General features: G+C 34.0%; 1 protein-coding gene across 1 annotated transcript in view; it reads right to left on the bottom strand.

Moving 5' to 3' along the window:
- Nucleotides 1-5,658: 5,658 nt before the first annotated feature.
- The window catches only part of scu (hydroxysteroid 17-beta dehydrogenase 10), a 10,487-nt gene continuing 1,145 nt past the window's right edge, over nucleotides 5,659-15,000 (bottom strand). Inside the window, exons 3-6 of the mRNA XM_086544509.1 lie at nucleotides 11,865-12,029; nucleotides 11,456-11,620; nucleotides 8,660-8,897; nucleotides 5,659-6,337 (exon numbers count right to left, since the gene is read on the bottom strand). Coding sequence (XP_086400635.1) covers nucleotides 6,147-6,337; nucleotides 8,660-8,897; nucleotides 11,456-11,620; nucleotides 11,865-12,029 — 759 coding nt within the window. The 3' untranslated portion in view covers nucleotides 5,659-6,146. The remainder of the gene's footprint in view (nucleotides 6,338-8,659; nucleotides 8,898-11,455; nucleotides 11,621-11,864; nucleotides 12,030-15,000) is intronic.

The following is a 15,000-nucleotide window of genomic DNA, read 5'->3' as shown; positions in this document are numbered from 1 at the left end:
TCCATCAATATCGCCAACACTTCTGGTGCAAATATAGGTGACCTAATACGCGACAGAAAGCCGCCCACAAACAATCCTGACAGCGCCTTATACTGCATACCATGCAGCGGATGTATATTATGGCGAAACAGGACGTGGATTCAGCACCAGGATCAGTGAACATCGAGCCGAACCACAGAACATCCAACGTGGTACACGTAGATGAAGCGGGACATCTACCGGACTGGAAACGTGCCAAAGTGATCCACGAAGGATTAAATCAATTAAAGAGAAAAATGATGGAAGCTGCATACATCGCGACGGAGAACATGAACACAGCCTCAGGTCGCTTCAAATTATCCAAGGTGTATATATGTATATATATTTATATATATATATATATATATATATATATATATATATATATATTATATATACCCTATATATATGTAATATATTATATTTATATATATATATTTATATTATATATAATATATATGTACATATATATATATATATATATAAATATATATATGTATATTATATACATTTATAACATGATATATATATCATATATATATGTTATATATATATATTATCTATAGTAATATATGCGTGTGTGTGTGTGTGTGTGTCTCGTGTTGTGTGGGTGTGTGTTTTGTTTGTTGTGTGTGTGTGTTTGTGTGTGTGTGTTGTGTGGGTTGTGTGTGTGTGTTGATGATGTGTGGTGTGTGTGTGTCGTGTGTGTGTGTGTGTGTGTGTGTGTGTGGTGTGTGTGTGGTGTGTGTGTGTCGTGTGTGTGTGTGTGTGTGTGTGTGTGTGCGTGCGTGTGGTGTGGCGTGTGTGTTTCATATATATATATATCTATATATATATAAATATATATTATAAATATATATATATTATATATTGTTACTTTATTCATATATTATTCAATATCTAAATATTATATATGTATATATAAGTATATATATATATATATATATTATATATATAATATATTATATATATATATATATATATATATTATATATATATATATATATATACATATATATATATACATTTTATATTTTATATATATACCTGTGTGTGGATAGATATATATATATTATATTTTATCTATATATATATATAGAGATATATGATATCTGTATATATATATATTTATATATCATATATATATTATTTATATATATATTTCTTGTATGTATATATATATATATATAGTATTTAAGATATATATATATGATTATACATATTTATCTTATTATCTATCTATATATATATCTATATATATTCATATATATATATATATTTCTAATATATATATTTATATATAATATATATATATATCATTATATATGTATATATACTGATATTATATATTTATATAGTAATATATATATATATATATATATATATTATATATCTGTATATATATATTATGTATAAATTATATGTATATTTTTATATACTTATATATATATATATATTCTTATTTAGATATATTATTTTATATATATATCTAGTATATATGGATATATACGAACTGGTTCTTGTGACAAATGGATAAAAGTGGGTATAAATGAAGACAGGAATTAATTTCACGAACCACAAGATATGTAATTTTACGCAGTTTCTGGTTACATGCTACATCAAGTGAACTTATAAATATTAGTCAAGAGCTGAGACCAGTGAGTCCCGTGACCTCACGTGTCTTCATCAGGGCTTTGAGGTGAGGATATGCAGGCCGGAATTTCTAGAAACATACAAATTCAAGTACATCTCTGAGGCATTTATGAAACACAAATACTAGGAGAATTTCTTCCGAAACTCGATAAAGAAGACGGAGTTCAGTATAACGAGGTCAACATCCGATACGCTCTTCCCCTCCCAGAGTTTCCTTGTGATACCTCATGCAACATCTCTGACGGCGGTAATTAGACATTTCGATGCTCCATCAATATCGCACAACACTTCTGGTGCATATATAGGTGACCGAATACGGCGACAGACAGCGCACACAAACAAATCCTGACAGCGACTTTATACTGCATTTACCCATTGCAGCGGATAATGTATATATATGGCGAAACAGGACGTCGGATTCAGCACCAGGATCAGTGAACCACGAGCAGAACACAAGAAACCATCCCAACGTTGTACACGTAGATGAAGCTGGCACATCTACGGACTGGAAACGTGCCAAAGTGATCCACGCCAAGCCAGGCTTACATCAAATAAAGAGAAAAATGATTGGAAGCTGCATAATCCGCGACGGGCACATGAACACACCTCAGGTCGCTTTCAAATTATCAAGGTGTTATATATGTTATATTATATATATATTTATATATATATATATATCTATATATCTATATATATATATATATATATATATGTAATATATTTATATATATATATATATTTATATATAGATATTTATATATTATAGATACTATATAATGTGTGTGGTGTGTGTGTGGGTGTGCTGTGTGTGTGTGTGTGTGTGTGTGTGTGTGGTGTTGTTTTGTGTGTGTGGTGTGTGCAGATATATATATATATATATCAATATATCTATATATTATTATATATATCATATATATACATTATTTTATATATATATATATATATATATATATAATTATATATATCTACATATATATACATATATATACATATATATACATATATATACATATATCATCTACATTATATAATATACTTTAATATATATATACATATATTCCTATTTATAATTTCTTATAATATATATCCTATATTATTACAGAATATATTACATATATATATAATATATATATACATATATATACTATATATACATATATATAAGTATATATACATATATATATATATATATATATATATATATAATTCTTTATTATATGTATATATTTAATGTTCATATATATATATATATATATATATGTACATATATATACCTATTATATATATGCTGAGTGTGTGTGAGTGTGTGTGAGTGTGTGTGTGTGTGTGTGTGTGTGTGTGTGTGTGTGTGTGTGAGTGTGTGAGTTGTGTGTGTGTGTGTGAGAGTTGTGTGTGTGTGTGTGTGTGTGTGTGTGTGTGAGTGTGTGTGTGGTTGTGTGTGTGTGGTTGTGTTGTGTGTGTGTGTGTGTGGTGTGTGTGTGTGTGTGTGCGTGGTGTGTGAGTGTATATGTTACCATATCTATACATAATATATATATATATATGTAAATATATACTTATACATATTGACATTTATATATACTATATATAATGTATACATATATTCATTATATACATATATATATACAGAATGTATGCATATATAACTATATGTCAAAATTATATATATACATTATATATATACATATATATACATATATATATATGCTCCTTACTTATTTTTATTATTATTCATATATATATATACATATATACATATACATATATATATATCGATATATATATATATATATATATATTTATATTAATTATAATTATATATATAACTTTATATTATGTATTTATATATATATATATATATATATTATATATATATCATATATATATATATATATATATATTATATATATTAGCACACCTTATGCATATATTTAGTCACTGAAAAATATTTCTATGATAAACACATTTTGCAAAGAAAGAGTACATACATGAAAAATAAAAAAAGAGGAATGAAGTACAGTTCCGCCCACTCCCTCGGCCACCCACTCAGCCAACCTCACAACATAAAGAAGGCAACATGTTTCACTAAAAGGTACACTCAGAATCAGTGTGGTCAGACCCAAGATTTATTATCTGCAAATTTTGGCTAGACCCATGCAGAAGTTTAACCTTCTTGCTCGAACTCTATGTTACATAGACACATTGCAGAAATTATCATTTCAATCATCCATACATGATGTTGCATAGTCCGTGTAGACATGTCGGTAAGCAAATTGGATCTTTCAGACCTATTTATTTGTCATTAATGGCTGATGCATGAGTATCTTTTTGAGAAGGTTGTCCCTCTTAGTCACTTTTCTTAGTATCAAGATCCACTTGTTTCGGTCATTGCACCATATAAGACAGCTTTTGGAAACAAACTCCTTAACTATTTGAGTCATAGACTTGTCTCCTTTATTAATGGTGACAAGCTGTCTTTTCAACGGAGGATCAGAATTTATGGGGCTAACTGACATTCATTAGTACCTATGGTGCTTTTTGGTCTCTTCCCTATTATCATCTCCCAGTTCATGCTGTGCTCTTCAACAGTGCCCAGCCTCAGCATGTAACACTTTAACCAGCATGTTGTTTAATAATTTTGAAATGGTGATATTCAGAATCAAGATAATTACCACAAACAACCTTCTTGCACATTATTTTCTAGTAAATCTGCTCGTTCCAGAGTTACGCGACCTATCATTAGTCATTTCAGATCACAAAGTTACAAAAGTTTTCTTGATTTCTAGTATGTAAGAGACCCGTATATATTGATTTCCACAATTGAGCAAATATCGCATTTGATTTAAATATTTCACCATATTTTTTTACCCCTTTTCCTTTTTTCTCTCTTTTTTACTTTTCCTTCTTTTAATATTTTATTTACATTTTTTTTTCTCTTCCTCTTTTTCTCCCTCTTGTCTCATTTTCTTTCTTTTTATTTTAAGATATAAATTTCAGTAGGTTTGCAGCCATAACTGCAATAATTGGCTGATAACTGTTGAAATCTGATGCACTGTTATTTGCATAGAACATTATATCTTTCAGGAATAACTACAGATTATTTTGAAAGAGCAAAACATTTTTAATTTGGATTTGTGGAAAATACACCTACCAACTGTAAGCCCTTCAACAATGGGGTAACTTAAAAATATACCTGTTGTTAAGCTTAAACCTACAAAAAAATAAGTGATGAAACAATGACAATGTGCAGACATTAATACTAACTGAAAAAAGTCTTGAAATCTTGTCATTTAAATAAATAATTTACATTTAATAAATGTTTCCAGTGACCTAGAAAAAGTTCTTTAAACACTGGCAGATGAACCCCACATTACATCATGTAGGTAAGGGACAGGCTCTAATATTTTTCTCTAAGTTTAAAAAACTTAGTGAGTAACAGGCATTACTGGGTACTCATTAAGCCTACCTTGCATGACACACAGTGGTCAGTTTGCAGTCTGATCTCAGACTGTGAACATATATCAGATGCACATGTATAACCAAATATATCTGGAATTATAGTGTACCGAAAAAATATTAAACCGTCAGTCAATATACACATTATAATTTTTTCTTTTATCAGCACCCACCTAGTTTTACTGGGCTCTTAAAATTTTGATTTATTCATTATGAGCATGGCTACCTTTTGCTTGTTTGTGGGTGTTTAGTACCCTTTCCTGCATTATATATTTCACACATATATATAATTTTCATCTTAAATTCTGGTGTTATGTACATATTTTCATAATAGGTAAATTGAGATTGAAAATTATCTACTATGTCAGGGTAAATTGAGAATCGTTTCATATTAACAATGTACATTCTCCCCAATATACATTTCATTTCTAATATCCTCTTCAATATTCATTTGTGCATTTCAGTACAATTCGCTTTATACATTCAGATTGTTTGTATGTATTAAGCATTAAGGGTAAATGAAAGAGAAAATGAAAATATAAAGTACACTTTATATATACACATGGACACATTTTAGTTTAGAGAAAAAATGCATTACTAATAATTTTCAAAAATATATATGAAACATCCTTACAAGTTGTAATTATTTGATACAAGAATTTAATATTCACCAAATAAACAACCAATTTATCATTTTATATTATGATCTAATCAGTTACTAAAGATCAAAAAATTTCAAGACAGTCCTATCTAAAAAGTTTTCAAAACAAGATGTATAACACACTCCAACTATGCTGCAAGTTCTAACATTCAAGATCTACTGTCTGCATATCAAACATTCTATGACAAATTAGTTAAATGGTCATATCCCAATAAAACCCTAAAAAATGTCAAAAATGACACTATATATCTCATTCCTTACCATATTGTGTAACCATGATCTTTAAAAAAGCTGCACTAATTTCTCATTAGAGAACTATCAACACAGGCACTATAGTTGCAACTAATTGTGTCTACCCTTAAGGCTGCATGCGTATGGCACCGTCCAATCGCACTGTCTCTCCGTTCATCATGGGGTTTGTAATGATGGCCTGGACCATCTGCGCATATTCATCTGGGTCCCCTAGTCTCTTGGGGAAGGGTACAGTTGTGGCCAGGAAATTCTGCACTTTCTCAGGGAGAGCCATCAGCAATGGGGTCTTGAATAATCCTATTGAAAGAAAAAGAAAAAGATGTGATACTAACTTTGTGAACATTTGGGATATATTCAATGTAATAAAAATTAAGAAAAATAAGAAATAAGCACAATATCATTAACCTATTGCATACAGGTGTCATGACACACATATCGGCACTGATTAGGTCTAAAAGACGGGAGTCAATGCGTACATGACATTGGGATCACAATTGAAGCGCGCGCACAGTCATGCAGTATTATGGCTGTAATGGCATTAGCTCCAGAGCTACTGGGTTCCAAAATCAGTCTAAACCCGCATTTTATGGATTTATGGAAAAATATTGTTTGGGCTAGTCTAAGCTACCCAGAGGGCGGAGAAAACCCTTTTCCCGTCCCTCTAATTTTTAGCCTGTGCTGCTAGTGTCATGACTGCCCGCCCTGACGACTAGTTAGGTCATTAGGCAATGGGTTAAAATACCAGCAAATTATTAAAAATTATTCATGTAATAAATCATTTGCAATTTTACAGCTATCAGCTCCATATTGAAAAGGCTGAAAAATGAGGAATCTTCTTGCTTTCCTACAGTGACATTAGTCATTTCAAAGTTATGTATTATGTGATATATTCTTCAACAAGCCTAGATAGTAAAAAATAAAAATAGCATCAGTGACGTCCTAGAACGTCAAGTTCTCTCCCTCAAAACGTATGTTTTGAGGGTAATTATAGTAATTATATTATAGTAATTATAGTAATAATGATTGCCATTGCCTTCATCACTCACTCTTTACTCATAGCACAATAGCACAGTGATCCAAAATCCCTGAACATCAATGTACATCATGACGTCCATCATCAGGCCTAAGCTCCTGCGTCATGTATGTCATGACACCTGTTCGCAATGGGTTAAAGTGGGCAGGTGAAAAGCTCTCATTGCGGCCCAGCGTGGCATCATGCTGGGAGAGATCTCATGCTTAGACACTGTGCACGCTCGTTATCTAGCTGGTGGGAGCAGCATTAAGCAAATATGAGCCTTGTCATGAATGGGTTAAACACAAACTAAGTCACATCTTAGTGCAACAAATAGCAAAATAGAGACAAAAACAATGAAAGACCTTGATACATGTCACAAAATTGGAAATTTGAATCACAGCTTCCTCAAATTAAGTTTTCCCTCCTTAGTGGGAAATAACTCAAACCCAAACAATCCCAAACCCTTTGGGAAGATCAAAGGCTTATATATATTATTATATGACTGCATATTTTTCTGGGATAATTTTACTCTAAGGAATATCTATTTCAGGAAACTAAAAGTATAGCAAATTTATCAGTCTTTTCCCTCTGTTTCTCACATATAGTACAAATCAAGTTGTTCTGTAAAAAAAGGTAAGTGGAGTAATCACTTTTGACCAAGTAACCCATCAGTATTAAAATTCCTCAAGTTTGTTATCAAATTATGTGCACCCATAATACAGTCATAATATAAGTAAGAGTAACTTTCTTAACCCATTCATGACAGGGCTTATATATGCGTAATGCTGCTCCCACCAGGTAGATAACAAAAGCGTGCAGTGACTAAGCGCGAGACCTCTCCCTGTATATTGTCGCACTGCCACTCTCAGAGCGCTTTTCACCCGCCCCATTGAACGGGGTGATAGAGGTTTTTGCATTTGTTTACATTATTTTTACAAGTGAATAAAAATCTGTCTATACAAATGGACCTCCTGTGATTATGTGCATATGTAACGATGTAAAGCATACATATTGAGGAAGAGATCTTAACGCTCTAGGACATCACCCGGGGAGAGCGAGATATTACACTAACATGATAACACGTCAACCGGCGCGAATAGGTTAACCCATTAAAGACAGATGGCTTGATATCATATCAAAGGGTACCAGGACTATCCAAATCACGCTATGGCTTTTTGTATGGTTCGCACACCAGACGATCATGCAAATAAGGGGTTGTTGCCGCTACAGCAGGCGAAGAGCCCGACGCACATTGAATTACCCTGGTGTTGTGTCTAGGTGCAGCCAAAACCCCACCACAGTATTATTGGGTTAGGCATGAAAATCAATTTCATCCTCCACCATCCAGGACAGCCCTTTTAAATGGTCATTCTGTCCTATTTCTTAGCTATCAGAGCAAAGTCCTCATGAAAATGCAATATAAGTGTACTACTATTATGTAATTTTGATCTAATAATAAGAATCCCTTCCCATCAAACAACCACTTCACATAAAATGTTTATGGACTTAACATGCACATACGAAAGGACATATGCAGGTAGAGTAACATATATCCATAACCAGAAAAAATAAATAAATAGTTTCACAACTTGCACATTACATACCTGGTGCAATAGTGCACACCCTGATCCCTAGAGGTGCCAAATCCCTTGCAATAGGAAGTGTCATGCCCACAATGGCTCCTTTGCTAGCAGAATAGGCAGCTTGGCCGATCTGTCCATCAAATGCAGCAACACTTGCCGTGTTCACAATCACTCCTCTCTGCCCATCAGCATTTGGTTCATTTTCCGCCATCACCCCACAGGACAGGCGGATCACATTGAAAGTGCCGCCCATGTTGATCTGAAACAATGTCAGAATAGAGTTGAAATAGTTTTGAAATATTAATCCTGTATTACAGCTATATACATTAATTTTTGTCGGTCATTAGTTTTTTTGCTTGTCCAAACAAAGTATTTTTCTTATGTTATCTTAAATACGTCTCATATTTTCTTTACTATATTTTCTACCACTGTATATAGTAATCATTCCTAGTAACCATTCCTATATGGATACTTCATAGCCTCCATATACTAGCGATATTACACCTACTATCTATAGAGTCTCCTTAACCCGTTAACGACGGACGACAAGATAACACGTCTAGTGGTTTTTGGGCTACACGACGGGGACGCGTTACTTTGTCCAGCCCGGGGCGTGGGAGGAGCCAGCGCGCAGCGCTGGCTCGCGGCCAGTGCGGCCGAGAATCCCGACGCGTTAGGCTTATGCGTTCAAGAGTCCCGGAATTTTGGTCTATTTAAGCCGGATTGGCCCCGTCGGGAACGGGTTAAACAGACAACCTAAAGAACTTGCAAAAGAACTAAGTATCATTTAGTCCTCAATTATGTACTTATATGTAATCAATGTTGTGTATTTATGTTTAGAGCATACCTATCTCTATCTCCATAACTGTATCAATTGCTATATTTATATCTATATATGCAGATTGGTATGTACATATCTATCTCTGTATGAATTAATACATTAATCTGTGTGTAAATACTGATGTATCAGTGTACATGCATTTTTGACCTTGTCACTCTGGGTCTATCTCTACATGTAAATTATGTGAGTAATATTCAAAATGACTCTTTATATTTTCTCGTTTTCCTGCCACTGTTCTGGCTCTTCCATTCAGCACTCCAAAAGAGCCTCACTTTAGCATTATTTCATGATATTTTGAATCTTACCCATGTAATTCACATGCAGTAAATTACCAAAAAAAAAAAATCAATAAGCACTTATACAGCTAGATGTTTATAAACATGAAATGACAGAAAGAACTTTTATCTAAAATCAGTTGTTCATTTGCATGCAATCAGACCAAAGAATTTGTTAGAAGCTTGCCTTTTGTGTGCTTACATTGCATAACATTGGTGCAAATTGGCAAATATCGGATTTATAAAGGAATGTGATAAGGTTCTTTATATATCTACATATTCACATGTATTACTGAAGTAATAGTTTGAATTTATATCACAAATAACTAACACTATCATCTATCACAAGCTATAGTATATATCCTCTCATCTGTCCACGAGGTATTGGTGTAGAGTACATGTACACATTACTGGCTCTCGATTGCCTGATAATCAACAGATCTGATATTGTTACTTAGCTCTGATAAATATTCAAGTGATTAATAAGAAATGTATTTGATATAACTATACAAAAAATCCTTTCACGTTTACATACATAAATCCATACATCCATCCCAAACATGCTAATTTGCCCTAAAGGTATATAATGAAAGCTTGTGAAAGAGAACCTTGAACCAAACACTTGTCTGAATGCACACAAACAAAACAGGCTTTAAATAACTATTTTCTTTTATTAATGTATCTAAAAAAGACATATATATATAAATGTAAATAAAAGATGTCCCAATTTACATGTAAATTACATTTGTAATATGCAAATCAACATGAAATAGTGTTGAAATAAGGCTGCATTATAACCATAGTCCAGTGAAGAGAAGTTGAAAGAATACAAGCAAGTTGCTAGTGCCAGGATGTCACCTTTGATGAACAGATGAATGTTTTAATATACTTGAAATAAGAGAAATAATAATCATTCAAAGCCTCTTGTTCATTTGTATTCTATCAGACTAGAATATTTAGTACAATGTTGTTCTGTATATTTGCATTACATAATATAGGTGCAAATCTACATGTTTGAGACTTATGTGAATGTTTAAGAGTTCTTTGCACATCTACACATTCAAATATATTACAAATAACTAAGGATATCTTACACACTGATTTTCAACCAATAACAAGCTAGTGACATGTATTTGCCACATAGAGCTAAAACTTAAATGATATTTGGTGGACAAAAAACAGACTATAGTAGTGTGTATCTGCCACATCACCGATACCTTACTGAGATCAGATGAAACCAATTACAAGCATGTGAGGAACTATCAATGTGTAACACACATACCACCAAATTGATCATTTTTCTAAAATGGTATAAATACTTTTTAAAGTAGTTTAAAAGAGAAAAAACTAACAAAGGGTGGCAGTGACAAATGGTCACAGGCTCATTCTGGCTGGAAGTTGTTTAGTTTTGGTAGAGTTAGACCTGTTATGATAGAATGGCAAAGACAAGAAACAGATACCAATGAAGCTATATGGAATGAAGAAGCAAAGAAATGGAGGGAGAGTAGGTAAGAGGAAGAAAAGAAGAAAAAAAGATGGAAAATATTCATTTGCCAGATGTTTATATATTTATTTTCTCCCAAACGTTACTAATACCTATGAAATCATTATCAATACCACTATCTATATACCTTATTTCCCGTATAAATCAGTGTCCATCTCATATTCCACCTAAGCAACCAGTATATAGTTCCATTTTACCTTCTGAACTCGCATAAAATCATCCAGAGAATGAGGCAATTTCTTCTTAGGGTTGTAGGTCTTCACAGCAATACCAATGCCAGCACAGTTGACAGCAACATCCAGCTTGCCAAACTTGTCTTGGCACATGGCAAGGGCTTTTTCTACATCTTCTGGTGATGATACCTGTGGATATCATTCTTGATTGCATTAAAAAGGACAAGAAAATAATGATTGAAATAGTTTGGAAGCATGACTTTTCATAAAATAGATATAGAAAATTAACATTCAGAGAAAGCCTCATCCATATTAGCTATTAGTATGGACACTGTCTTGCTTAGTTACCAATAAAATACCTGCATACCACTCAAGTCATGTGCGAAAATAAGTTACTTGTAAAAGAAATAAAATGATTAGGACTTTTTCTCACATCAGTGGGGGCAAAAATGGCACTATCTCCTAAGTCACTGGCTACTTTGGCACCCTGGGAGGTGGGAAGGTCACAGATGACAGCTCGTCCACCTTCTCTGACGATTCTTTCCACGGTCGCCCTGCCAAGGCCAGACGCACCTCCCGTCACCAGTGAGACTACACCCTGGAAAAGTAGTACAAATTAAATCTATTGGGCTCAATCACCGGCATGGGATTTTGTTAGCAAGCAATTACTCTTTCCATGTGGTGAGCAATTTCTAATTTTTCATGGTTCCTAGGATTCTATCCTCGCTTACTATAAGAAAATCAAATGACCATTAAAAATTGAGGCTCATGGAAAAATGAACTACCATCAACCAAGAATTCGCAAAAAATAATAAGAAGAGCCCCACCAAAGAGTTAATCATTGTTCAGTCACAATCCCATACATCCTCATAATGCATGTGTATACACTGATTTTAGGTTACCTTTAGTATCATGTAACCACGTCTGTCAATATTGGCAGAGACAAATGATATGCAATGAGAGGAGAGGGAAACAGACTTTAAATTGTAAAAATGCATGCCATGTCTAGTTAGTCTCCATACAAATCAAACTACTGTCAATACCTTAACACCTTTAAATGATTTGACAATATCCTTGACATTTAAAATAATAGTGAGTAGGCTCTGATATAGACTCTTATTACATTTTATGGAATATGCTGCACATGCACTCTAATAAATATTGCAAGTTTCTCGGAGACTTAACCCACTGCGCACGGGAGTCATGACATAAATGTCAGCACTGATTAGGCCTAACAGAAAGGTGCCAAAGCGTATAGGATATGACATCAGGATCTGCACAATTAAAGCAGGCACACAGTCATGAAGTATTATGGCTGTAATGGCACTAGCTCCAGAGCTACAGGGTTCCAAAGTCAGCCTAATCCCGCATTTTATGATGGCTTTATGGAAAAATATTGTTTGGGCTATCCAGAGGGTGGAGAAAACACTTTCCCCATCCTGACAACCAGTTAGGCGCCCCATCCAATATACTTTATGCATATTTCTTAATTTCTTTTTCCTATTTCTTAATATAAGCCTCCTTAACCCATTTGGACAGATGTCATGACATACATGATGCAGAAGCTTTGGCCTTACGATGAGCATCATGATGTACATGACGTTTGGGGATTTTGGATCACTTATTTTATTGTACTATGAGTAACGAGTGAGTGACAACTACTACATTTGCCGTAATATTAAACAAACTGGGTTTCACCTCACATCAAAAAGCTAGATGGCACCACTTCTTTCTAGCACCAGCAGGAGAGAGAGCTGTGAATGGCAACCATCCACAGTCTATATAGCAAGCACCATCTTTATAGCAATTGCCAACCTCTTGCTCTAAAGTACTGCAGATGAAGGATGTGCAGGCAGAAGGAGAAGAGGAAGGTGACTTAAACCATGCCCAGTGCCTACAATCTGCCCCTGTGCCAGTAGGGATGCCTTGTACTGTGGCATTCACAGTCATAAGCACAGGTTTCCTTCCTCTTTCCTACCTCTGTTATCATTGTGGATGGCTATAATTACATATTCATTCACAAAATTTTCACAAATACGAAAAAAAATGAAGTTTTTTTTATCATCTCATAAAACAGCAATACTTATATCACACCAAATATAAAGAAAATAATGAACTAATATGGACTACAATTTTAGTCATCTGTAGCATTGATTAGAGTCTCAGATATTACACACAAGTCTCTATATGCAATAATATACACAAAAATGGACGAACACAATAATGGCTCTATTTTTTACAATGAGTGCCTAAAAGAGAGTAGGAAAAGTCAAGGGATGTTACATGAAGCTGCCTCACTCTGAAAGCAAACCCATCCTGGAGAGACTGATAACCAACAGAGAAGGTGGTACAGATGTGATCATTTACGCGCTATTCAAAGTCCCAGTTGCCGTATGTTGGCTCACAGTATTGTGCCGGCCATTCAATTGATTTAGGCCTAATAATTCGAACGCCCCGGCATTTGGACATTCAAGGCTAGAATTCCCCCGTCGGGAATGGGTTAAGCAAATCTATCCCCATCTGCAATAGGTTAATAATCTAATGGCAAGTTTCTTGATGTTAATAATGGACATAACAATAGCACCTCCAATCAGTAGTGGAGTGCACTACTGGTAGACATAAGCCCAGAAAGTTACTTTTCTCCATTCTGACAACTTTTCCTTAAGTTAGTACATTCCTATTGAAAAAAAAAGAAAAAAAAAAGGCATAAAAATCACTTTACACTAACTTGCATCTATGAACAACCACCATGATTTACCTGAACAGAAGTGTCACTTAGAACACACTACCATATTACATAAGCCGTCTTTTCCATTGGCACATCTTTTTTACATGTATCATGGCATCAAAATTTATGTAAATCCTGACAAGAAAGAGCTTATAACACACCATTGGTGATTTATCTTCAAATAAGAAACTAGTCTAAGCTCTACCTTGCAGCAATAAGCATGGAGGTTTGTTGGCCTTTCCCAGATTCCCAATACGCACCGGCTGCATAGACCTCTTGATGTTCGTAAGTAAGTAAGTTTTGAGCATTGACCTTCTATTAAACTTCCATTTATAGGTATAATGACAATTAATGTGCACATATTGTGTAATGTTAACTCCAAGGATTTACCATATCTTTGTTTCCTGAGATTAAAGGATTATTACTTCTTCCATGAGAAAACGAGTCCCGCAACCACCATTGCCTCCACACCCGCAGCACTCTGGCAAAGGCCACCAAACCTCCGCCTCATCCATTTATCAATTCCTTGCTTATCTGGCTCCTTACTGAACGGCAAATCACCAGTGCGGTCCATTAGCTCTACCCTGCCCGAGTGTACATGGCAGAGGTCTGTGAGCCCTTCACCTGACTGCCAAAGACACCGAGGCCACAGCAATCACTTAGTCATTGGTGTAGCTTTGGTAAGGGATTGTGTGCTAATATTCACTGCCTGTGGACATGTCTTTAGCTATTTTTTTCATGTGCTCTTTATGGGTAATAAATTATTCTCAGCAGCAAAGTAAATTAATTCACTAGAATTAAGAGTAATATATGTTACCGTAGCTAGAGAAAAAAAAGATAA

Source organism: Penaeus japonicus, unplaced genomic scaffold (genome assembly GCF_977035675.1).
Source record: "Penaeus japonicus unplaced genomic scaffold, GWHDUDI00000001_assembly GWHDUDI00000015, whole genome shotgun sequence".
NCBI lineage: Eukaryota > Metazoa > Arthropoda > Malacostraca > Decapoda > Penaeidae > Penaeus > Penaeus japonicus.
Note: the sequence above shows the minus strand (reverse complement) of the source record. Positions and strands in the feature narration are given on the sequence as shown.